Source organism: Balearica regulorum, chromosome 34, assembly GCF_011004875.1.
Source record: "Balearica regulorum gibbericeps isolate bBalReg1 chromosome 34, bBalReg1.pri, whole genome shotgun sequence".
In the NCBI taxonomy this organism is placed as follows: Eukaryota; Metazoa; Chordata; class Aves; order Gruiformes; family Gruidae; genus Balearica; species Balearica regulorum.
This window is the reverse complement of record NC_046217.1, coordinates 64,194-87,346: the sequence shown is the minus strand read 5'-3', so window position 1 is coordinate 87,346 and position 23,153 is coordinate 64,194. Positions and strand designations below refer to the sequence as shown.

General features: G+C 66.5%; 5 protein-coding genes across 8 annotated transcripts; 1 reads left to right on the top strand and 4 right to left on the bottom strand.

Annotated features, from left to right (window-relative positions):
- Positions 1 to 5: 5 nt before the first annotated feature.
- DLL3 (delta like canonical Notch ligand 3) lies at positions 6 to 3,397 on the bottom strand. The gene is given in 10 exon segments (XM_075738569.1): positions 6 to 112; positions 205 to 283; positions 609 to 1,059; positions 1,147 to 1,624; positions 1,782 to 1,828; positions 1,923 to 2,082; positions 2,084 to 2,151; positions 2,576 to 2,633; positions 2,743 to 2,964; positions 3,322 to 3,397. Coding segments are annotated over 10 exon segments (1,620 nt in total). The 5' UTR covers positions 3,373 to 3,397; the 3' UTR covers positions 6 to 106.
- Positions 3,398 to 3,665: 268 nt separating this feature from the next.
- Positions 3,666 to 7,338, bottom strand: TIMM50 (translocase of inner mitochondrial membrane 50). 2 transcript variants are annotated; one of them, XM_075738589.1, is made up of 11 exons: positions 7,134 to 7,335; positions 6,462 to 6,627; positions 6,321 to 6,352; positions 5,685 to 5,706; positions 5,345 to 5,403; positions 4,958 to 5,077; positions 4,776 to 4,880; positions 4,561 to 4,659; positions 4,301 to 4,457; positions 4,124 to 4,230; positions 3,666 to 4,014 (listed from the first exon to the last, which is right to left on the bottom strand). In XM_075738589.1, exons 1-11 carry the CDS (start codon positions 7,299 to 7,301, stop codon positions 3,910 to 3,912), a joined length of 1,140 nt encoding a protein of 379 aa, XP_075594704.1. In that variant the 5' UTR covers positions 7,302 to 7,335; the 3' UTR covers positions 3,666 to 3,909. The 2 variants fall into 2 exon arrangements, with proteins under 2 accessions (XP_075594704.1, XP_075594705.1); XM_075738590.1 differs by lacking the exon at positions 3,666 to 4,014 and having other exon boundaries at positions 4,118 to 4,230; positions 4,301 to 4,485; positions 7,134 to 7,338.
- A 477-nt stretch (positions 7,339 to 7,815) lies between these two features.
- Positions 7,816 to 16,111, bottom strand: SUPT5H (SPT5 homolog, DSIF elongation factor subunit). Of its 3 annotated transcripts, none has more exons than XM_075738625.1 (29): positions 15,881 to 16,111; positions 15,317 to 15,395; positions 15,073 to 15,235; positions 14,928 to 14,993; positions 14,278 to 14,347; positions 14,106 to 14,174; positions 13,938 to 14,003; positions 13,787 to 13,817; positions 13,633 to 13,701; positions 13,293 to 13,544; positions 13,109 to 13,198; positions 12,948 to 13,018; positions 12,721 to 12,826; positions 12,507 to 12,600; positions 12,281 to 12,417; positions 12,014 to 12,169; positions 11,730 to 11,876; positions 11,422 to 11,568; positions 11,054 to 11,179; positions 10,872 to 10,956; positions 10,669 to 10,776; positions 10,474 to 10,576; positions 10,156 to 10,283; positions 9,808 to 9,913; positions 9,554 to 9,712; positions 9,248 to 9,416; positions 8,538 to 8,741; positions 8,349 to 8,444; positions 7,816 to 8,107 (listed from the first exon to the last, which is right to left on the bottom strand). In XM_075738625.1, exons 2-29 carry the CDS (start codon positions 15,386 to 15,388, stop codon positions 7,964 to 7,966), a joined length of 3,234 nt encoding a protein of 1,077 aa, XP_075594740.1. In that variant the 5' UTR covers positions 15,389 to 15,395; positions 15,881 to 16,111; the 3' UTR covers positions 7,816 to 7,963. The 3 variants fall into 3 exon arrangements, with proteins under 3 accessions (XP_075594740.1, XP_075594741.1, XP_075594739.1); XM_075738626.1 differs by having other exon boundaries at positions 14,921 to 14,993; positions 15,317 to 15,407; positions 15,881 to 16,065; XM_075738624.1 differs by having other exon boundaries at positions 15,317 to 15,407; positions 15,881 to 16,043.
- A 485-nt stretch (positions 16,112 to 16,596) lies between these two features.
- Positions 16,597 to 18,447, bottom strand: MED29 (mediator complex subunit 29). The gene is made up of 4 exons (XM_075738631.1): positions 18,202 to 18,447; positions 17,731 to 17,789; positions 17,235 to 17,319; positions 16,597 to 16,972 (listed from the first exon to the last, which is right to left on the bottom strand). Exons 1-4 carry the CDS (start codon positions 18,445 to 18,447, stop codon positions 16,745 to 16,747), a joined length of 618 nt encoding a protein of 205 aa, XP_075594746.1. The 3' UTR covers positions 16,597 to 16,744.
- A 45-nt stretch (positions 18,448 to 18,492) lies between these two features.
- On the top strand, positions 18,493 to 23,074 carry PAF1 (PAF1 component of Paf1/RNA polymerase II complex). Its single transcript, XM_075738630.1, is given in 16 exon segments — positions 18,493 to 18,610; positions 19,147 to 19,176; positions 19,288 to 19,380; positions 19,939 to 20,060; positions 20,323 to 20,389; positions 20,495 to 20,596; positions 20,697 to 20,802; positions 20,922 to 20,990; positions 21,083 to 21,186; positions 21,279 to 21,395; positions 21,659 to 21,787; positions 22,099 to 22,204; positions 22,293 to 22,380; positions 22,469 to 22,662; positions 22,664 to 22,764; positions 22,766 to 23,074. Coding segments are annotated over 16 exon segments (1,590 nt in total). The 5' UTR covers positions 18,493 to 18,560; the 3' UTR covers positions 22,878 to 23,074.
- The last annotated feature ends 79 nt before the right edge of the window (positions 23,075 to 23,153 follow it).

Here is a 23,153-nt window from a genome sequence, read left to right as displayed (position 1 = left end):
GGACAGACGTCTCAAAGAGCTTTATAGCACAGACACCCCCCCCAACCCACTGTGGGGCCCCAGACTCGAGTGGGGGGGGGTCCTGAGTGGGTCTGTCACCGCCGGGTCATACCTGGGAGGGGGGTGGGAAGAGGAGAAATGGGGGGGTTAAAGGGGGGGGACGCGGACACGGGGGGGTGCGGGGGGGTCGCGGGGGGGGCTCACCCGGGTGGCGGAGGCGCGGGGGGGCCGCCGCTCCCTCCCCGGGGGGGTTGCGCTGGGGGGCACTGCTGGGGGGCTGCTGCTGGGAAAAAAACCACCCGTGGGACCCCCCCAAAATCAGCCTCTGTGTGTCCCCCCCACCTTAAAAATCCACCTCCCCCCCCCCAAATCTCACCAAAACCCCCATGGGACCCCCCAAAATGACCCTGTGCCCCCCCCAAACATCACCTCAAAAGCCCGTGGGACCCCCTCAAAATCAGCCTGTCATTCCCCCCCCCAAATCTCACCAAAAAAGCCCGAGACCCCCAAAAATCCACACCCCACCCCAAATCTCACTGAAAAAGCCTGTGGGACCCCCCAAAACCAACCTGTGCCCCTCCCACACCCCAAAAATCCCCCCCCCTCACCTCTCTCCCGGTAGCCGCCGCCTGCGCCGCACCGCCAGCGCCACCCCCACACCGGGAGCCAGCAGGACGAGGGGGAGGGCGCAGGCCAGGGCGAGGGGGGGGGACACGAAGAGGCGTCGGGGTGCCGGGGGGGGTCCCCCGATTTCTTCCTCGCATCGGGACCCCATAAATCCGGGGGGGCAGGCGCAAACGTGGCCGGAAAAATGGGTGTAGCACGTGGCGCCGTGCAGGCAGGGGCCGGAGGCGCAAGCGTCGGCGCGGCGTCGGCAATCGGCACCGGCGTAACCGAGGGTGCAGGAGCAGGTGAAGGAGTTGGCGCCGTCCTGGCACGTGCCGCCGTTGGCGCAAGGGTTGGGGGTACAGTCGTCGGCGTTGCGTTCGCACCGGCGCCCCGAAAAACCGGGGCGGCATTTGCAAACGGCGCCGCGACCCAAATCGCGGCACTGACCGCCTGCACCAGGGAAGGGAGACGGTCGTCAGCGGCGCCGAAGTGGCGCCGAATCGTGCCAAGAGGGACGGAGCGGGGTGACGTGCTCACCGTGCAGGCAGAGGTGGTCGGCGCAGCGGTCGGCGCGGCGTTCGCAGTTGGAGCCGCGGAAGCCGGGCGGGCAGCGGCACGTGTAACCGGCGCCGGGAGCCGATGCCGGGGCGCAGGCGCCGCCGTTGAAACAGGGACCGAGGGCGCACGGCGACGGTGGCACCTCGGGGAGAAGCTCTGGCATCGCCAAGTGTCCCGCGGGCGGGAGCGACGCCGACGGCGCTTCAGGGGCCGGCGCTGCTGGTGCCGCTGCCGGTGATTTTGGGGGTGCCACCACCGCCGCCGCTGCCAGTGCTTCCAGGGCCACCAGCGGCGCTGCCGGTGCCGCAGCCGGTGCTGCTGCCGGTGCGTCCAGGGCCACCAGCGGTGCTGCCGGTACCGCTGCCGGTGCCGCCGGAGCTGCTGGTGCTGCCGCCGGTGCTGCTGGAGCTGCTGCCGGTTGCCGTCCCGGTCCGGGGGTGTCACAGCCCCGGTGACCCTGCGCAGGCAGCGCCATTGCTGGGACGGTAAGGACGGGTTCCCCCCCCCACCACCACCCCAGTGTGCCCAGAAGCACCGGGGGGGTCCCCAGGGTGGGGGTGTCGGTGTCACCAGGGGGGTCCCCACAGTGACGGGGCAGGGGGGTCCCCACTCACCACGCTTCCGTCAGCGCCGGGGGGGGCACAGGCTTCCTGGCACCCACCTGGGGGGGGGGGGGGGGGGAGATGGCGGGGAGGGGGGGGTCAGGGGCACCCCCAAAGCCAGGGGGCCCCCCAGGAAAGGTTGGGGGTACTCACGGCGGGCGCAGCAGTGGGGCCAGCAGCGTCGGGGGGGGCGGCAGGCAGAGGGGCCGCAGCGGCGGGGGCAGGGGGGGCAGCGGGGGGCGCAGCGGGGGCCACGGGAGGGGGGGCGGCAGCGCAGGCGGGTGCCAAAACGCAGGCCCCCCCCGGCCCCCCCCCCGCCAGGGACCCCCCGGGGAGAGGTGCTGCCGGGCCACCGCACGCCCCAAGAGCCGGTCCTGGGGGCCTGTGGCAGCCGTTCAGCACCGAACCCCACCCCAGCCCTGCTGCTCCCCCCCCAAACCCCAATTCACCCCCCCAAAACCCCCCAGGCCCCCAGCTGCCCCCCCCACTGCTATTTGTCCCCCATTCCCCCCACACTTACCCCTCAGCCACCCCCTATAGGATCTCCACATCCCCCCCCCAAAATACCCAGGGCCCCCATTCATCCCCCCAGGACCCCAATTTGCCCCCCCCCCCAAGCCCCCCATTTGCCACCCAACCCTAATTCACTCCCCCAAAAACCCCCCAGGCCCCACAGCTAGCCCCCTCCTGCTATTTATCCCTCATTTCCCCCCCCCTTATCCCTCGCCCACCCCCAAAAAATACCCAGGACCCCCATTTGCCCCCCTAGGACCCCCATTTCCCCCCCAAATCCCCCCCCCACTCACCCCCAGAGCCTTTGGCCTCCTCCAGCCGCCACGACTCAACAACGAGGGAGACAGTGCCCTGGGGGGGGGAGGGTGTAAAAATTTGGGGGGGGATATTCCTGATCCCTTGGGGGGTCCCGGGATAATTGGGGGTGTGTGTGTTTGGAGCTGGAGGGGGGGGGGCTCACCGGCCAGGGGAAGGCGAAGGGCAGGCGGAGGATGCGGGGGGCCCCCGGGGTGGGGGGCGGGCCGGGGGGGCTGTGGGCGACCCCCAAGCTGCAGCCGACCCCCCCAGGGGGGCGCAGACAGAGGCGAAAGACGAGGCGACAGGAGGGGGGGCCCCCACATGCTCCCCCCGGGCCCCCCCGTGCCGACAGCACCCGCAGCTCCAGCACCCCGGCCGGCTGCACCTGCAGGTGGGCATCAGCAACCCGACCCCCCCCCCCCAAGCCCCAAGAGCTCAGCACCCCAAAATATCCCTCAGGGCCCCCCCCCGCTACCCAAATATCCCCCAAAACACCCCCCAGCGTCCCAAAACGGCCCCTTAGGAGCCACCCCAGCACCCCAAGGACCCCCCCAACCAACCCACAGCCCCCCCACCTCTACACCCCCCCGATATCCCAACACCCCCCCCCCCCCCGAATGACCCACTCCCCCCCCCCCCGGGGACCACAAAGGGACACCTGAAGCACCCCAGGACCTCCCTGACCCCCCCCAAAATCACCAAGACCCCCCCCCCGTCCCCCCCTCCCGGGGGCCCGGCTCACCGGTGGGGGGCAGAGGAGGGGGAGGAGGGCGCCCAGCAGCAGCGCAGCCATGGCCGGTACCCCGGGGTGGGGGGGGGGGCCCGATCGGAGAGGGGGGGTCCGGGGGGGCAGTGTCCCGCCTGCTCCCGGCGCTCAGCAGGGTCTGAACCCATCGCCCCCCCCCCCCGGGACCACTTTAAGGGGCTCGCCCCGCCCCCTGCTCCCAACCACACCCCCTTTCCACAGGCCCCCCCCAAAAGGCGGATCCAGCCCCACAGCCCCCCCCAAAATGACCCAGATCTGACACAGCAGCAGGGGGGGGGGGTGTCCCCGTGCCCCCCCAAGCAGCACAGTGCACCCACAGCTCCACGTCACCCTTTATTCACCCCCGCTGGGGTCACGCCCCCCCCCCCAAAACCGCACCCCCCCCCAAAATTGGGGAGGGGCCCCGCACCCGGCTCCCCCCTCTTCCCGCCATGGAGTCGCCCGACTGCGTCATCCAGGTGACGCGGCACCGGTGAACGGCAGTGTGCGTGTCACGGCCCCCCCCTCCCCCGGTGAGTTGTGCTGCTGACGTCACGGTGCCACCCTGCTGACATCACGCTGACATCACTGCTGCTTAGACCGCGGCCAGATGCGTCCGGCCAAGGCGCCCAGGAAAAGCCCCGTCGGTTTTTTCCCCTGTGCCAGCTCGGCCAAGCGCTGCTGCTCCTCCTGCACCGCCCCGATTCGGGGTGAAAAACAGCCGTTACGGGCAATTAGGACGCTGCCATCCCCGCCCCTGCCTTGTCGCGTCATCATCACCCAGCGTCGCGTCCCTCACCTCCTCCAACTGCGTCCGACGGCGTTTAAAAGCCGCCAGCGGATCTTCCTCCAGCGCGTAATTCTCCAGCACCGTCCGGACGTCCTCCACGCCGCTGAGGGCGATGGCTGCGGGGCCGGACGGGTTATGGGGGGGGGGCGGACAAAATGGGGGGGGTCCAGGGAGGGTTCTACTCACTTTTGAGGAACGCAGTGAGGTCATAGAGCGCGCGGTCGTCGGAGCTGCCGTCCCACCGAGGCAGCGCCAGCCCGTTGTAGGGCTGGAGGCAAAACGCTTCTCTGCGGCAGTCCACCACCACCACCTTCGCCGGGTCTCTGTTGAGGCAGGAAATGTCCTGGGAGGGGGACACGGAAAAAAAGGGGCTGGCGGAGGGTGGGTGGGGGTCACCGCAGTGACCTCGTGTCCCCACCGCGCGTCCCCGTCCCCCCGCCGCCAACCTTGACGTGTCGCCCGTCCATGTAACGCGTGGCGTCGCGGAAGAGGCGGTAGGAGATGAAGCCGTGGGGGTCCACGCTGTCGATGAGGGGGAAAGCAGTCTGGGGGCAGGGGGGGCGAAATAAAAATGGGAGGGGGTGTAAGAGGGTGGGGGACACCCTTGGGTGGCCCTGTCACCCCTCAGGGTGTGTGTCCCCCCCCCAGATCTGGCACCCACCATGCCAGTTTCGGAGGTAAAGACGACGATTTCGTAGAGGGGTGCGAGCTGCTGGAGGAAGCTCTCGATGCCTGGCCGCTTCTTGAAACGCCAACCGGTGACGAGCTGGGGGGGGGGAAATGTCACGGGTGGAGGGGTGACGGGTCATGGGGGGGACACGGGAAACTCGGGGGGATGCTCACCGACCACTCGGGGTGCAGCAGGACGTCAGTGAGCTCGATGACGAGGGTGTAGGGGGGCTGGTAGTAGGGTTCGCGCAGGGGGTCCGGCAGCAGTTTGGGGCTGGTGGGTTCAATGATCATCTAAAAAAAGGGGGGGGGGGGGTGACACACAAGGGCTGGAGACTGGGGATGAAGCCCCCGCCCCCCCGAAGTGTGGGGAACCCCAAAAGAGGGATGTGGCTCCTCAGCACCGGGCTCAGGTCACCTGAGAGGGGATGAGGATCCAAACCATCCCCAAAACGTACCCGGGAGGGTTAAAAACCTGGGATGGGAACGCCCCCCCGCCCTTGTCGGACAAAAAGCCCCCCCAAAAAGGGCAGATTCCCCCCAAAATGGGTCCCCACGCACCTGCCTGTAGTCCTTGAAGTATTTGTAGGTCCTGCGGAGCTGCTGGATGCCCACGGGGTCTGCAGAACCGGTGGGGGTGACGGTCACCCGGGGTCCCCAAGGTGGGGGGACACCCCCCCCCGCCGTGCCCCCCCCCCCCCCAGCAGGATAAAGACCAAAATTCCTCCCCCAAAAAACCTCTTTTGGGTAACAATGGGGCGTTAAAAACATCGTAAAAATCTCCACCGAGCCACACCAAAGTGTCAAATGGCCCCGGGGGGTGACGTGTGTCGTGTCCCTGTCGTCCCCCTCCCCCCGCAGTGGCTGTCACCTCCCTCCCCCCCGCGGGGGTGTCACTCACCGCCATCAAACTCATCGGGGATCTGCGGGGAGAAGGGGGAGGCGGAGGGTTAAGACGGGGATAGCGAGAAGGACCGCAGTGACATCGGAGGGGCCGCGGGGGGGCCAGGGGGAAGGGACACGCGAGGTGTCGAGGACAATTCGCAGGTAGGTGACGCCGTTTCCGTGTCGTTTCCTTCTGCCAACTGTCCTGTCACCCCACCGGTGTCATTTTCACCCCCTCGGCACACCCCCCTCCCCAATTCTGTCACCCCGTTTGATGTCACCGCACGTCCCCTCCCCAGCCGGACGCCGGAGCGCGCGGGATAATTCGCACCTCTCCCTCTCGCACAGCACATCAAAAACCTGCCTTGACACCTCACAGATTCTCCAAAAAAAGGGATTTTGGGTGAGAAAAACGCCCCCCTGGGGTGTGACGAGGACCATCAGGCCCTTTCGGGACACATTGCTCCCCTCGGGGACACAGGGAGGTGCCCCCACCCCATGAAAAGCCCCCCAAATAAGGGAAAAAAACAGTGAAAAGGGACAGATGGAGAGAGGGGAAAGGTGCTAAGGCCCCGCGCTGTCCCCAAACGTCTGGGAGGGGACATCAGCACAGCCCCCCCCCCCCAAAAAAAAAAGAGGGGGACACCCTCACCTTGGCACCGTGCTCGTCCACCGCGTTGCTGCCTGCGGGAGGGGGAGAGCGGAGATGAGGAGGGACACGCACACACACGAACACACGACACCGCGGTGGCACCGGGAGGGGACACGTGCCCGTGAGGCGCCGGGGACTCACCGAAGACGTAGACGAGCACCACGCCGGTGCCAGTGCCCAGCAGCCCAGCCAGACGCAGGGCCAAACGTCGAGCGGCTGCCATTCGTTCCCGTCGCCGTCGCTCTTCTTCCTCCTTCTCCTCCTCCTCCTCGGAGCCAGGGGCACGTCCCAGGGGTCCCTCTGCTGCCTGTGGGGTTGGGGGGGACACGGGGACACACGTGACGGTGAGGCCGTGGGGACGAGGCAGGGGGTGGCTGAGGGGCCTAGGGACACCCGGGGAGCCCCCTGAATGCCCAGGGATGCTTGGGGACACCTGGGGAAGCCCAGGAGCTTTTGGGGACCCCCAGAGGCAGCTGGGGAGGCTCAGGACCCCTTGGGGACCCCCCCTTAGCGATGTCTGAGGGTGGCCAGGGACACCCAGGGAGCCCCAGAGACACGCAGGGGGGTCCTGGGGACGGCCAAGGATGAGCGGGGACCCCGTGGAGCCCCAGGGCCGGCCTGGGAAGAGGCCGGGGACAGTCACAGACCCCCGGGGAGGCCCGGAATCCCCCCCCCAAGGAAGGACAGGGCCGGCCGTGGAGCCCTGGGCTGGGACACCCGTGGACACCCACCCGTGGAGCCCCGTTACCCCCCTGCGGGGCCTTCACCGCCCCCCTCAGGCCCGACCCTGCCCGCTACGGCTCCAACCCCCACCTGGTGCCGCCGCAACCGCTCCCGCAGCACCGCCTCGGTACCGGCGGTACCGCTGGAGGCCCGGCCCAGCACGGCCCGGGCCCGGCGGGCTCCCAGGGCGGAGCAGGCCCCACAGGCCGCAGCCGCGGCCACCGCCACCGCCCGCCCGGCCGCCACCGCCGCCGCCATCTTCCCGCACCGCGCGCCCTACGGCGCAAGCGCGGCCGCAGCGGCCAATCCCCTTCCCGCGCCGCCAGCCAATGAGCAACGGTATGGCTAGAATAAGGGGAGGAGGCAAGACGCGGAGGGCGGACCGGGAGGGTCGAGGACCAATGGCGGCGCGGCTTCTAGCCAATAGCGGCCGAGGAGGGGAGGAGCCGGCGGCGGGAGAGCCAATCAGAGGAGGAGGCACCAGAGGGGGCGGAACACGTGCTGAGCCCCCTTCGCCCCCTTCCAGGACTTGGGGGGGGGGGGGGGGGGGTGTGTCCCTGTTCGAGACCCCCCCCCCGCCCCACGGGGGTCCGGGTTCAACACCCCCCCCCCAGCCGGTTGAACCCCCCTTTCCCCAGCCTCATGGGACACGGGGGGGCCGGTTCCTGACACCCCCCCACCCCCGGCTTTATGGGGCTGGGGGGGCCCCCCCAGTTACACACACACCCCACCCCCCCCCCCCCAAAAAAAGGGCAGCAGAGAAGACGGGACACCGCACCCACAGGCGTTTATTCCACACCTACATCTCGCTACAAACCAGCAGAGAAGGGGGGGAAAAAGAGGGGGGTTGAAAGAAAAAGGGGGGAGCCAAAGAAAAGGGGGGGGAAGCGGGGGGGGCACAGGGGGACACACCCCCCCCTTCAGGCCTCCAGGAGTTTGCCGAGGAAGCGGAGGTTGAGGATCTTGAGCTGCTCCTCCAGATCCATGCGGACGATCCCGTCCTCCCCGTCGATGCTGAGCAGGATCCCGGTGGCTTCTCGATCCTCCCCCAGGATCACCTTCACCTGCAGGGGGGGGGGGGGTGTAAATGGGGGGAGAGGGGGGGTTTGGGGGGGCCCAGGGGGGGTTTGGGGAGGATCTAGAAGGTCCAGGAGGGACCACGGGGTGGAGGGGGACACACTGGGGGGAGCCTGAAGAGGGCCCAGGATGGGTGGGGGGGTCAAGGGGTCCTGGGGGCATCCTAGGAGGGGTGGGGGGGTCAGGGGGTCCCGGGGGGGGTCCCAGGAAGAGTTGGGGGGTCCCTACCTTGTTGCTCTTGGTGGGGGTGACGGGCTCCAGGTGCTCGCTGGAGATGCTCACCACCTTCTCGCTGTCCTTCAGGTAGACGGAGCACATCCCCCCCTGCGGGGACAAAACGGGGGGGGGTTGTCAGCATCACCCCCTGCCCAAACCTCCCCCCCCCCCCCCCCAAAACACCCCCCCCGGGGGTCTCACCGTGACGCTGCGGATGACGCCGGTCTGTCCCACGGCCTGGCTGTCCAGGTAGGTGTCGCGGACCTTCACCTGGATGTCGGTGGTCACCCAGTCGCTGGAGTTCTGCTCGATGCCCGAGCCGGGGGTGTGGGGGTTGTACCCCCCTGGAGAGGGGGCTCCGGGGGTCATGGGGCTGTACCCCACTGGGCTGGGACTGGGACTGGCCTGGGGGGGGAGAGCAGCAGGAAGAGGTTTGGGGGTTACAAAGAGGTGGAGGGGGGCTATGGGGGGCTGCGAGAGGGGTTTGGGGGCTATAAAGGGGCATAGGGGGGCTATGGGGGGGGTGCTGCAAAGAGGGGTTGGGGGTCACAAAGGGGCATGGGGGGGCTATGGGGGGTTTAGGGGGGCTGTGAGGGGGGTTTGGGGGTTACAAAGGGGTGTAGGGGGGCTGGGGGGGTTAGATGGGGCCTATGGGGGGTTTGGGGGGGCTTAGGTGGGCTGTGAGGGGGATTTGGGGGCTACAAGGGGGTTTAGGGGGGCTATGAGGGTGTTCAGGGGCTAAAAGGGGGGGCTATAGGGTGTGTAGGGGGGCTACAAGGGGGGGGTTTGGGGGGTGTAGGGGGGGTATGAGGGGGTGCCATGAGGGGGTTTGGGGGGGGCGTAAGGGGCTATGAGGGGGCATGGGGGGCTACGAGGGGGCTCAGAGGGTTCGGGGGGGGTCCCGGGGATACCTGGTAGGCCATGGGCGATGGCGTGGGGTGGTAGCTGGCCGGCGAGTGGGTGTTCTGGTAGCCCACGGGGCTGGGGGCCACTTGGTGGTAGCTCTGGGGGCTGGGGCTGGGCTGGTAGGAGCCCTGCGGCGAGGGGACGGCGTAGGGCGAGAACTGCTCCGTGTTGTACCTGGGGGGGGGGTCGGGGAAGAGTTGGGGACCCCCAGGAGGAGTTGGGGACCCCCGGGAGTTTCCCCCCACCCCGTTCAGGGCTGGGTTTTGGGGGTCCCAAGAGTGGCAATTCAGGGTGGCGGGGGGAGTGCTCACATGGCCGGCGTGCCAGGGGTCTGGGGGTTGTAGGGCTGGTTGACTTGGGGGGACGAGGGGTCAGGGTAACCGGGGGTCTGGGGGTTCGGGGTACCCCCGTAACCCTGTGGCGATGGGGTGGGCTCATCGTCGAAGCCGTACTCAAAATCCTCGTCGGCCCTAACAAGGGGGACACACACATACACAGAAAATGAGCGGCGGGGTTGTTTGGGGGACCCCAAAACAGGGCGGTCGCAGCGGACCCCCGGACTGACCTGGAAGGGGTGTTGGGGTTGTTGGGGTCCCAGGCGCCGCTCTGGGCGGGTGTGCGGCTGCCGTCGTGCAGCGGTGTCTGCGAGCCGTAGTGCGGCGTGCGGCTGCCTGTCAGGGGTCCCCGGCGGTGCCGTCAGTGACATCATCCGCCACACCGCCCCCCCCTTCAGCCCTGTCACCTCCACATCCCCCCGGGGTCCCCTTAATCCCTGCGTGTCCCCCCCCAGACCCCTCCACATCCCCCCAGGGCCCCCAACCCCTGTCCCCTCCATTCCCGTGTCCCCTTTGTGTCCCCCCAAGGTCCCCCCTCATGCCGATCCACCCCCTCGGGGTCCCCCCGTGCCACTCACCGTCATGCAGGGGGGTCTGCGAGCCGTACATGGGGGTGCGGGAACCAGAACCATACATAGGGGTCTGCGAGCCGTACATGGGGGTGCGCCCGTAGGTCGATGTCATCCCCCCCGGGCGCCGTGAGCCCCTGTGGGGACACGCGGGTGTCACGGGGGAGGACACAGGGACCCCTTAGAAGAGCCCCACTCATGTCTTGGGGTGTCATCTGCCCCCCACGGGAGGTCCTGGCTGGGGTGTCACCACCCCTGAGGACCCCCCTGACCCTTGGGGGGGTCTCCAGGGGGCCCCCCTGAACCCGGTGTCGCCCCCCAACTCACACGGTGGTGAGGCGCTGGCGGTCCACGGAGATGGTCTGGCAGGTGGAGTGCAGCTCCACACGCGCCGTGGACTCCGTGGCGTCCTTCACCACGCCGATGTAGCCTGTGGGATGGAGGGGGGGGTCAAGGGGGAGGTCTGGGTGTCCCCGAGGCCCCCTCCCCTGTTTGCGGTGGGGGGAGCAAACGAGTACCCACCTTTATAGGGTCCTTGGGAGATGCGCACCGTCTGCCCGATGAGGTCATTATCCCGCCGCCCGCGGCCGCGGCTCATCCCACCGCCACCACCGAAACCACCGCGTTGGCCTGCGGGATAGAAAGGGGGCTGAGGAGGGGCGGGGGGGGTCGGGAGTCCTCGGAGACACCCCCCCAGACCTCGGGGACACCCCCAAAACACTCACCAGCCCCGCTGGGGTGCATCGGGCTGCTGATACGGGGGCTCATGGGGGCAAAGCCGCCCACAGTGAAGTTGGTGACGTCCCGTGGCTGCGAGAGGGAGAGAAAACGGCGCCTGGAGGAGGGAGGCAGCAGCAAAACCGGGGGGCTGCGGCCCCCCCAAGGCAGTCTTTGGGGGTATCCTCACCTTAGAGCCACCTGCCAGGACGAGGTGCCGGGTCTTGCAGACAAACATGCCGCCGTTCTCCACCAGTTTCTTACAGTGGAGGAAGGCGAAACCCCGGAAAAGGTGTCGGATCTCCCCCTCGCGCCCCTGCCCCCATGGAAAGAGGGGGACACACGAGCCTGAGTGCGGGGAGTGATTAGATCCTCCCCCCCCCAGCAGGGGAGGGACCCCAAGACACCAGGGAACCCCCCCACCACAGGGACACAGCTTACGCCAGGGACGATCCCTGAAGCAGGGATGGACCCAGAGCACCCCTGGGACCCCCTCAAAACACCAAGAGGGGCCTGTCGCACCCCCAGTACCCCCCCAAAAACCTGGTAAGCCCCTACCGAGTGAGGCCCGTCTATGACTTTAACGATATCCTTGACGTGGATGTTGTTCTGCTCCGAATCGAGGGCGACGGCGAAGCGGTTGTCCTTCTTCCTGGTGACGGCCTGGTGCCGCACCGTCACCACCTTCCCGTACATGTTCAGCACCTACGGGAACAGGTGAAAAAACTTGGGGCGGGGGGCAACTAAAAAACCCAGGACACCCCCACGGGATGGTGGGGGGGACAACACGGCACAGGGACGAGTGCGGAAACCGCCCCCCCCTCCCTGAAACGCCGCCACGGCTTCTCCAGGGAGCTGGGACCCACCTGGAAGGTCTCCCGCTCCAGCCGGACAATCACGCCCACGGTTTGGGGGTCTAGCTGCACCAGCTCACCCCACTCATGTTGCCCCCCCACGTCCACGCCGGATGCTGTCTCCGAGCAAAGCTGCAGGTCACGCGGTAGAACCTTGAGCTGGTGGGCAAGAAGCATGAGACGCAACTTTTTTTTGTGTTTCTGCTTTTTTCCCCCCTCAAAAAAACTAACCCAGCCTGTTTCGGGGCAGGATGCCGAGCTGTATTTTTTACCCGCCCCCCCCCGCCCCCAAATACCTCGTGCATGGTGAGGTCAGAGAAGAGGATGACAAAATTTTCCTCCACCCTCACGATCAACCCCGTGTCGCCTTCGAAACGCCCTGCGATCACCTTCACGTGATCGCCCATCTTGAAATATTTCCGCAGTTCCTGAGCTGGGAATTCCAGCATGTCCTGGAAGGGGGGGGGGGGTAAAAAAAAAAAGAGGGAACACTGTGGGCACACGGAGAAGGGGCTGGGGGGGTCCGCCACGGCCGTGACATCGTTCCCCGGGTCCTCCCTGACCTTCAGATCCTCGTGTTTGGGCATGATGGTGATTTTGTTGCCGTCGACGCTGAGGATTTTGCCTTGCAGGTTGATCAGCTCACCCTCGCACACCTCCACGTTGTCACCAGGTTGGAAATTGTGTTCTCGTTCCTTCCCTGGAGCGACGACGCCGATAGCGAGGGGGACGGTGAGGGGACACCGCCGCGGGGACGGGGATGGGGTGGGGACAACGGCGCCCGCTTACCCGTGCTCTCCGTCACCACCTCCAGGTCGATGCCTTCGGGTTGGTCCTCGAATTTCTCCAGTTCAGACAAGGTAGGCTTCACGCCCTCCGTTATCTACCGAAAGCAGAGCCGGCGGTCAAAACCATTCCACAGCGCCCCCTGATCTTGAAGTTAGGGGAAGGTTTTGGGGGGAAAAACCAGCAGGTTTGGGGTTTAAACCGCAACGCGGCTCACCACGGCCGACATGGCGAAGCTCTTGAAGAGGAATCCCTTGCGGCTGTAGCGGTTGCCTTCGAAGATGAGAAAATCGCCGTCGGATGCCACGTCGCCTCCGAGGGACCTGCAACGAAACCCAGATCACCCCCTCGGTGGACAGAAGCCCCCCAGGGATGAAATCCTCCCCCACTCCGGTGCAGCAGGGGCCACGTCTGCCGTCCCCCACCATGGCGACAGTCGCCTACCGAATCTTCTCGGCATCAAAAAGCCTCTGTGGGGGTCGCTTGAATTTCTTCCTCTTGGCGAACCAATCTTTCTGCGGGGCAACGTTGGGGGGAGCGGGGGGTGAGCAAAGAGTGATGCCGCGGCGGCAATACTGGCACTGCGACGGCACGGATTTGCTTACCAAACTCATGCGGGCTTTGATCCGGTCGAAATCGATGCGGGGGATCATCTTGAGGGAGATCTGATTCTGGCTGGGCTCCACGTAATCCACCTGGGGAAAGAAAGGGGGCGTGCAGAAAACGGGGTGAGCCAGCCGCCTCCGCGTCCTGTCCCCCCCCAAAACGTCCCCGTCTTTCCCCCGTCACCTGGGCGATGTCGTCCTTGTAGATTCCCCTCTTGAGACGGACCCAAGATTTGGGTTTGAGGTTGGTGACCTCCTTCACCACCTTGAGGACGTCGGTCATCTCCTTGATGGGGACCATCTGCTGGTTCCAGTAGCCCATGCGGAGGTTGCCCACCCCCTCGATCGCCTGCTTGACGTGCGTCTGTTTGTACGCCTCGACGTAGATGTAACCCTTCACGTGCTCGGGGGCCACCACCGATTTGATCTGCAGAGGCTGGAGGACAAAGGGATGCCTCGGTGATGCCCTGGTGACATCACAGCGCCGCGCCGCCCCCACTCCCGGCCGTAACCCGCGGCCTCACCGTGTCGGTGAACTGGTAAGCGATGAATTTCCGCATCAGGGCGATGGCTGTGGCGCGCTCCTCGCCGATCTGGGGACGAAAAGGGGGGGTTCAGGAGTGAGGACGTGCCCTCCCCCTGCCGAGACCCCCCCCCCGCACCCTCCCCAGCACCCACCTTGCACTTCACCGTCCAGAGATTGGGGTCCCTGCGCGGGGACAGAGAGGGAGACGCTGTTACGGGGCGGCTCGTCCGGATTTGTTCATTTTTCTCCCCAAAACCACAAGGGGTTTCCCCACCACCACCCCCTGCCCTCCCCGAGACTCACTTGACTCCAGGCAGCAGCTGCTGCTGCGTGATGTCGTCCGAGAGCTCGTCGGAACCGCCGTAAACGCTGAAAAAACAGAAAATTATGGGAATTATTGAAATTATTAAAAAAATAAGGAAAACAGAAGCAGTGGGGGCGTCCCTCGTCATGCTGGGGATGGGAACTCACGTTTCTCCCACCGAGGACTTGGCATATTTTTTCATGTAATACTCGCCAAGCTCTTCCTCACGCTGGTCCCTGAGCAAAAAAAAAAAAAAATAAAAAAAAGAGGGGGGGACATCAGCACGACACCCCCCCCCCCGCCCCGGACGGACAAACACACAGGCGGAGCCGCCGTCACCTCCAGAGGTTCTGCAGCCGCCGAGCGCCAGAGCGATCTTCATCCAGCACCACGTTATCGATGTTGGAAGCTGCGAGGAAGACGACGGTCGGGATTTTATTCATGGGGGGGGGGGGGGGGGGGGAAGGGAGAGGGGGGATGGGCCGGGCTCGCTCGGCCCCTGGAGGAAGTGGGGGGGACCCCGAGGGGAAATTGGGGGTGACGGTGGGGTGATTTGGGCTTACCTTCGATCTCTTCTGCTCGGGAGGAAGAGGTGGCGGTGAAGGATGAAGCAAATAATAGCGGCAAAACCACGCGCGGGGAAGGGGGGAACAAAGGGGAAGGAATCAAAATTCAGGTGACGGAGCAGGGGGAGAAAAGGGGGGGAAGGGAAAAAAGCAAAAGAAAAACCCCCAGGCGAGCGTGGATGAGATGTGCCGAGAGGATGGACGCGGGAAGGGAGGGAGAGATGGACGGGGCAGGGGGGAGACAGGCTGTCCCTCCCCCTTCTCCCCTCCCGGGATGGGGTTTTGGTGGGGGGGGAATAAGGGGTGGGGACCAAGGGGCTGCGCTTCAATCTTCTTCCTTGGGCCTCCAGGGCGGGGAAGGGACCCGGGGAGAGCCCCGAAGGCCTGGGGGGGGCCCCAAAGCACCGGGGGGTCGCTTCTCACCTTTCTCCAAGATGTCCTCGGCCCCGTCCTCCCACTGGTCTTCGTCCTCGTACTCATCGTCGACGTCTGGGGGGGTCAAGGTGGTGAGCGGGGCCGGGGGGGCACCTCCAACACCCCTGCGCCCACCCCCACCCCCCCAGCTCACCGGCCTCATCCAGGATGAAGCCGCCGTGACGCGGCTTTTTGGCCGGTCGGTCATCATCTTCCTCCTCTTCTTCCTCATCGTACTCCTCCTCCTCTTCTTCCTCCTCCTCCTCTTCAGCCTCCTCCTTCTCGCTGCCGGCCGCGCTGGCACGCTCCTCCTCGGCCTGGGGTTGGGAGTTTAAGGGGGGGGTAAGGGAGGGCACCCACACACGCTCCCCCTCCCCAGCTGCGGCCTTCAGCCTCACCTCGGCCTCCTCGGCCTCGCTGCTGCGCTCGCTCTCGTCCTCCGAGAAGTTGCTGTCGTCGCTGTCCGACATGGCGGCGCTGTGGGGGTGTCTGGATTGGGGGGGGAGTGGAAATAGGGGGAGTCTGGGAGATGGGTGGTGGGGTCTGGGGGTGTCCTGGGGGGGAAGCAGTGGCGTTTGGGGGTGTCCTGGGGGGGAAGCAGTGGGGTCTGGGGGTGTCCCGGGCTCCGGGGGTGTCCTGGGAGGGGGCAGTGGGGTCCAGAGGCGTCCTGGCATAGCTGGGGGGACAGGCAGAGGGACACGGGGGTGTCCCGGGGGGGCAGGCAGGGCTGGGGTTGGGGAGCGCGGGGAGCTGGGGGTGTCCGGGGAGGGGGTCAGACGGGATTTCGGGGTGTCCGGGGTGTCCGTGAGATCCGGGGGCGTCCCGCGGCAGGACAGGAGACCAGACCGCCGTACGCCCCCCCCCCGGGGCGCAGATCTGGCCCCAGGGCCGTCACGGGTGGCTCCGGTGTGTGTGGGGGGGGGGTGCGTCCCATCCCCGGGGCCCCGCCGCCGTCCCCTTACCCCGGGAGGGAACGGCGGCTCCCGCTCCGCTCTTAGGCCTCGTCCAGGCCTCGTCCCGTTGTCGGCCGCGGTCCCACCTCGGCCCGGCCCCACTCTCGGCCTACCCCGGTTCGGGCCTATCTCGCTCCGGTCCCGCCTCAGCCCCGGCCCCGCTCCCGTCCGCTTCCGGTTCCGGTCCCGCCGCTACCTCTCTCTCGAGAACTGCCAGAGTCACATGATGGAGGAGTAGGCGGGACATACCTCGATCCCGTACTCTGATTGACAGAGCGCGACGGCGGCGCGGAGGGAACAAAAAGAATCGCCGCTAAAGAAGCGAGCGTGTTTCAAACGGGGGGGGGGGGGGAAGGGGGCGGTGGGGGAAATGACGTCACACCGCCGAGCCGTGACGTCGCCGTGCTGTCACCTCCAAGAGAAGTGCCCCCCCCTCCTTTCCCCCCGTGGAGCCTATACCAGAGAAAACCAGTTTATTTACCAAAAAACAGTTTATTTACCAAAATGCAGCACCCCCATGTCCCCGCCCCCCGCGGGGGTCAGCACCCCAAAACCAGCACCGGGCCCCCCCAAACCTCGGATGCCCACACTGGACACCAGGACCCCCCCGAAGCCCCCATTCTGCCTTCAGACCCCCCCAGGAGATTTGGGGGGGCAGGTCTGTGACCCCAGTGGGGCCTCCCCAAAAAACCGGGCCCCCCCAAAAAAACAGCCCCCCCCCCCCCGGGGGGGGTCACCAGCCCTCCGTATCCACACTCAGATGCCCACACCGGACACCAGGACCCCCCCCAAACCCCCATATCTGCCCTCAGCCCCCTTCTGGGTGATTTTGGGGGGGTCCATGACCCCAGCAGGGGCCCCCCCAAAAAGAAGTCAGGGTGCCCCGGGGGGGGGCAGCTTGCCAGTGATCTTGTTGGCCCCCTCGAGCAGGGCGTTGTGGATGTCCTTGGCGCCAGCGATCTGGGCTTTGATGAGGGGGAGGTACTGGGTGTACGGGAGGGTCTCCCCAGCCCCCCCCTCGTTTTTGGGGGCCGCCGGGACCAGGGCGGGGGCGTGCTTGGCGCTGTCGAAACTCTGCGAGAGGCACTCGTGGGCCAGGCGCTGCAAGGGGGGCACGCAATGAGGGGGGGGTAGGTATGGGGGGGACACTTGGAGGGAGGGGGATGAGATTTGGGGGGATGGGGTGGGATTGGGGGGGGAAGGAGGAGGGGGAGAGGGGGGGATGGGGGGGAATGGGGACCGTCTGGGGGGGTTGGGGACTGTGCCAGGGGGGTTAGGACTGGGGGAGGGGGTTAGGACTGTGCTGGGGGGGGTTAGGGACTGTCCGGGGGGGGTCCCAGGGTCGGGGGGGTGTGTCACTCACCAGGCAGAGCTCCAGTTGGTCGCAGAGGGCGTAAAACTCCTCCAGGCTCTTGTCGAAGCGCTGCAGGGCCCCGTCGGCGCTTTTCCTACCGGGGCGGGGGGGCACCGTCAGCACTGGGGGGGCACTGGGGGGCACTGGGATGGGGACGGGGGGGTGCCTGGGGGAGGACTGGGGGCACTGGGGGGCACTGGGGGGCACTGAGGCATACTTGGGGGGGCACTAGGAGGTGCTGGGGGGGCACTGTGGCATACTTGGGGGGGCACTGGGATGGGGGCGCTGGGGGGTGCTGGGGGGGCACTGGGGCATACTTGGGGGGGCACTGGGATGGGGGCGCTGGGGGGCACTGGGGGGTGCTGGGGGGGCACTGGGGCATACTTGGGGGGGCACTGGGATGGGGGCACTGGGGGGTGCTGGGGGGTGCTGGGGGGGCACTGGGGCATACTTGGGGGGGCACTGGGATGGGGGCGCTGGGGGGCACCGGGGGCCGGTCACTCACTGCCCGTTGTCGATGCTGGAGTTCTGCACCAGGTTCTGCGCCGCCACTTTCATCAGGGTCTGGGGGGGGGAGAAGGGGGTCGGGGGGGGGGACACAGCCATCCCGGGGGAGACACTCGGCCCCCCTATCCCCATGGTGACTCATTTCCTGGGGGAGGACACTGATGGGGGAAGGGGACACGGGGACACCCCTGGGACATAATGACCCCCCAACCCCTGGGGGGGGCACACCATTCCCGCCAGCGCCGGCCCCGCCCCTTCCCAGCGCCCCGCCCCCTCGCGGCAGCATAAGGCCCACGGCCACAGGCCCCGCCCCTTCTGCGCACGCTCCGCCCACTGCCGGCGGCAGGAGAATGCCCACTACAGTAAACCCCGCCTCCTCTCGGCGGCAGGCCCCGCCCTCACCCGGCGGCAGGCCCCGCCCTCACCCGGCGGCAGGCCCCGCCCTCACCCGGCGGCAGGCCCCGCCCACCTGCAGGCTCTCCTTCAGCTGAGGGATGAGGAGGCGGAACCGCTGCACCGGGTCGAAGTCTTGCGCCTGCGCAGCCGCCACCTGCGCCGGTAGCGGCGGCCCCGGGGGCTGCCCGGGTCCCGGTGCCTGTCCCGGTCCCGGCCCGGGAGCGGCGGGTAGAGGCGGCGGCGGCGCGGGAGCTGCGGGCGGGCCCGGTCCGGGCCCAGGCCCAGGCCCCGTCGGCGGCGGTTGTGGGGGCGCCGCCATTTTCCGTACCCGGCAGGCCCTGCGCGCCGGGAAGTGACGTCAGGACGACGGGGTGGGGTCCTAGCGGCTCCCGGAAGTAGCTGCCCGCCGCGGTGCCTGCGCAAGGCCCCGTCATGGCTCCCACCATCCAGACGCAGGCGCAGCGGGAGGAGCCGGGCCACAGGTACGGTGGCGTCACGGGCCTGACGTCACGCCGTGACGTCATGGGGGTGGTGGCGGGACTGCGGGTCTGGGTTGGGGGGGGAGCCGAACTGTTTGGGTCCCCTCGTGATGTCAGACGCACCGCGGGGGGTGGCCTGCTGACGTCATAACGCACGTGGGGAGGCTTGGGGGTCCCGGTTGATATGCTGATGTCATAGCGCATGGAGGGGACGGGGGGGGGGAGGGCCCTGGACGCCTGGGTCCCCTCTTGATGTCATACACGTTGGGGGGAGGTGTAAACCGGCATCCCTTCCTGACGTCATAGCGCACATGGGGGGGTGGGTCTGTACGACGGAGTCCGCTCATGACATCATAACACGCGTGGGGAAGGGCGGGGCGGGGGGAGGCGATCGTAGCACGAGGATGGCGTTCCCTCCTGATGTCATAGAGCAGGGGGTGGTCCTGGATGGTGGGAGGTCCCCCTCATGACATCATAGCACACGTTTTGGGGGGTGTCGGGGTTCCGCCCCCCCCGCGCTCCCCTCCCCCTCCCCACAGGCCCAGCTCCCACCGGACGCTGCCCGAGAGGTGAGTGGGGGGTGGTTTGGGGGGGGGGGGGGGCAGCGCCCCTCCCCCACTCCCTGAGGGGGGTCCCCCGTGTTTTTGGGGTGACACCCCCCCTTCCCCCTCCCCCCCCAGGTCGGGCGTTGTCTGTCGCGTCAAGTATTGCAACAGCCTCCCCGACATCCCCTTCGACCCCAAGTTCATCACCTACCCCTTCGACCAGAACCGGTACGGGGTGACCCCCCCCCCCTGCACCCCAATTTGGAGGCGACCCCCCCCGCACCCCAATTTGGGGGTGATACCCCCCCCAATGTGGGGGTGACCCCCCCCACACCCCAAATTGAGCCAAAACACGGGAGTTTTGGGGTGGGATAATTTGGGGGTTCCCCAGCCAGAGGAGGGGGGTTGGGGGGGTTGGCTGTCCCCAGTTTGGGGGTTCAGGGAGATTTTGGGGCATTCTGGGGGGGGTTGGGGTGATTTTGGGGGGGTTTGGGTGATTTAGGGTGGATTTTGGGCTGGGTTTGGGTGGTTTGGGGTTACTTTTGTCATTTTGGGGTGCTTGGGGGGGTACTTTAGGAGGGGGGGTGGGGTTTTTTGGGGGTATTTGGGGTTTTGGTGGGGGTGTATTTTTGGGGTGGTTTTGGGTGATTTAGCGTAGGGATTTTTTGCATTTTGGGCTGTTTTTTGGGTAGGTTTTGGGGTGTTTGGGGGTAGTTTTTTGGGATGGGGATTTTTGGGGTGGTTTTGGGTGGTTTTGGGGTGCCTGGACTTGCCCCCCGCCCCCAGGTTTGTGCAGTACAAGGCGACATCGCTGGAGAAGCAGCACAAGCACGACCTGCTGACAGAGCCTGACCTGGGCGTCACCATCGACCTCATCAACCCCGACACCTACCGCATCGACCCCAGCGGTGGGCAGGGCCGGGGGCACCCCAAATTTTTTTTGGGGAGGGGTCCCCCAAATTTTTTTTTGGGGGGGGAAGATATGGGGAGGGAGGGGAGCGCATCCACCCTGGGGCTGAGGGAACCAAGCTGCCTGTAGGGGTTGGGAGACCCCAAAATTAAGGTGGGGGCGACCCCAATGCTGGGGGGAGGACCCCAAAATTGGGGGGGGGGGGGCCTCACACTGGCGGGGGGAGAAGCCAAATTTCCCCATTCCCCCCCCCGCCAAAGTGCTCCTGGACCCAGCGGATGAGAAGCTGCTGGAAGAGGAGATCCAAGCGCCCACCAGCTCCAAGAGGTAAGAGATTGGGGGGGGGGCACCCCAAAATCGGGCCAGGGGGGCAAAGAACACCCCCAGATCCCTGGGGGGGGCATGATGATGATGTTTCCCCCCCGCTTTTAGATCGCAGCAACATGCCAAGGTGGTGCCATGGATGCGCAAGACCGAATACATCTCCACCGAATTCAACCGCTACGGCGTCTCCAACGAGAAACCTGAGGTCAAGTGCGTCTGGGGGGGCTTCCCGTGGGGGTGGGGGTCCAAGGGGGTGTCTGTGCCCCCCCCCAACGCCCCCCTCGTGTCCGTGTGTTCCCCTCCCACTCAGGATCGGCGTCTCAGTGAAGCAGCAGTTCACGGAGGAAGAGATTTACAAAGATCGTGACAGCCAGATTGCCGCCATCGAGAAAACCTTCGAGGACGCCCAAAAAGCGGTGAGGGGGTGGGGGTTTTCTTGGGGGGGCCCCCTGGGATATTTGGGGACCCCTCCGAGATTTAGGGGGGTGGGAGGAGGCACAGACACTCTCCTGTGCCCCCCCCCGCCCCGGCCCAGATCACGCAGCACTACAGCAAACCCCGCGTCACCCCCGTCGAGGTCATGCCCGTCTTCCCTGACTTCAAGGTAAGGGCGATGCTGTGGGGCTTCCCCCCCCCCTTTTTTGCCCCCCCACCCCCTTTTTAACCCCCTGCACCCCCTTTTTACCCCACCCCCAGATGTGGATCAACCCCTGCGCCCAAGTCATCTTTGACTCGGACCCGGCGCCTAAGGACACCAGCGGCGCGGCCGCGCTTGAGATGATGTCACAGGCCATGATCAGGTCAGGAACATGACCCCCCAGATTTTGAGGGGGGGATCTTTTAGCCCCCCCCCCCCCAAACCAACCCGTTTTTAACCCCTTCCCGCCCGCAGGGGAATGATGGACGAGGAGGGGAACCAGTTCGTGGCTTATTTCTTGCCGGTGGAGGAGACGCTGCGCAAGCGGAAGCGGGACCAGGAGGAGGAGATGGATTACGCCCCCGAAGACGTGTACGAAGTCGGGGGGGGCTATATCACAACGGGGGGGGGAATGTATCGCGATGGGGGGCCTATATTATGAGGAGGGGGTCATAAATCTCGGGGGGGGGGGCGGTGTCTTGTATCGCTGGGGTCGTCTTGTACGACGAGGAGCGGAGCGGGAGATCCCCTGGCAGAGCCCATGAGGTTTTGGAGGGCTGCATTGGGGGGGTTTTTTTTTGGGGGGTGGGGTGGGTGTGTCTCGAAGCCCCCCCCCCCCGGTGTGCCCCCCCCAGGTACGACTATAAGATCGCCCGGGAGTACAACTGGAACGTGAAGAACAAAGCCAGCAAGGGCTACGAGGAGAATTATTTCTTCATCTTCCGTGAGGGCGACGGCGTCTACTACAATGAGTTGGAGACCAGGTGGGGGCTGAGGGGGACGGGGGGTCTGTGGACCCCCCCCAATACTGGGAGCACTGGGGGGGGGTGTTCCCCTTCCCTCAGGGGTGACTGGGGCTCCCTGGGGTGTGGGGAGGGTGTTTGGGGGGGTCCCGGGGTGCTTGAGGCCCTACCCCCCACCTGTCAGGATTTTGGGGGGGTCTCTGGGGGGTTATGGGCGTTGGGAGGGGTTTGGGCGGTTCACAGGGGTCTGGGGGGGAGTCACTGGGGGTCAGGAGGGTTTGGGGGCAGTCCCAGGGTCCCCTGACACCCCCCCCCCGTGTCCCCCCCCCCAGGGTGCGGCTGAGCAAGCGGCGCGCACGGGCAGGGGTGCAGTCGGGCACCAACGCGGTGCTGGTGGTGAAGCACCGTGACATGAACGAGAAGGAGCTGGAGGCCCAGGTACGGAATTGGGGGGGGCTGCATCGGGGACCCCCCCACCCAGGGGTCCTGCTGCCCCCCCCTCACCTTTCTGCCCCCCCCCCCCAAGGAAGCACGGCGGGCACAGCTGGAGAACCACGAGCCGGAGGAAGAGGAAGAGGAGGAGATGGAGGCCGAGAAGGAAGCGGCGGGATCAGGTTTGGTTTGGGTTGGGTTGGGGGGGCAGAATTGGGGTCCCCCCCCAAACCCCCCCCCCCCCCAAAAATTTCTCCTCCCCCTCCTCAGACGAAGAGCGGGAGAAAGGCAGCGAGAGCGAGGGGGGAGCGAGTGGCGAAGAGGAGGAGGCCGAAGGCTCCGGAAGCAGCAGCGAGCGGGGGGGCTCGGCCCGCAGCGAGGAAGAGGAGGAGGAAGACGAGGACGAGGCCGAAGAGGAGGAAGAGGAAGAGGAGGAGGAAGAAGGCAGGGGGAGCAACCGGCGGGGGGGGCAGCGATGCCGCCCGAGCTGCCCGCGATCAGGAGGAAATCTTTGGCAGCGACAACGACGAGGAAGAGGAGGAAGAGGAAGAAGAGGAAGAGGAGGAAGGGGGGGGCGCCCCCCCCCCGCAGCCCCCACCTCAGCGCCAGCGACGCCTCCGACGATGGCTCCGACGACGACGACACCCCCAGCGACGCCTCCGACTCCTCCAGCGACTGAGTGGGGGGATTCTCTGGTGGCTCGTAGTGAGGTTGAGCCTGCACCCCCCCATCCCCGTTTTGGGGCAAAAACCAGGCACTTTGGGTTCTTTTGGGTGGTTTTTTTGGTTTTTTTTTTTTTTCTCTTTAATAACGTAGTCATGGTTACCAGCCATAGTCATAACAAAAGTTATTCATAATAAAATGTATCTAAAATAACGTTTCTATCGCGAAGGGGCCGCGCTACGTGTACAAAGGGGGGGGAGGGGCTGTACCGACGGGGGGGGTGGGGGGGGCT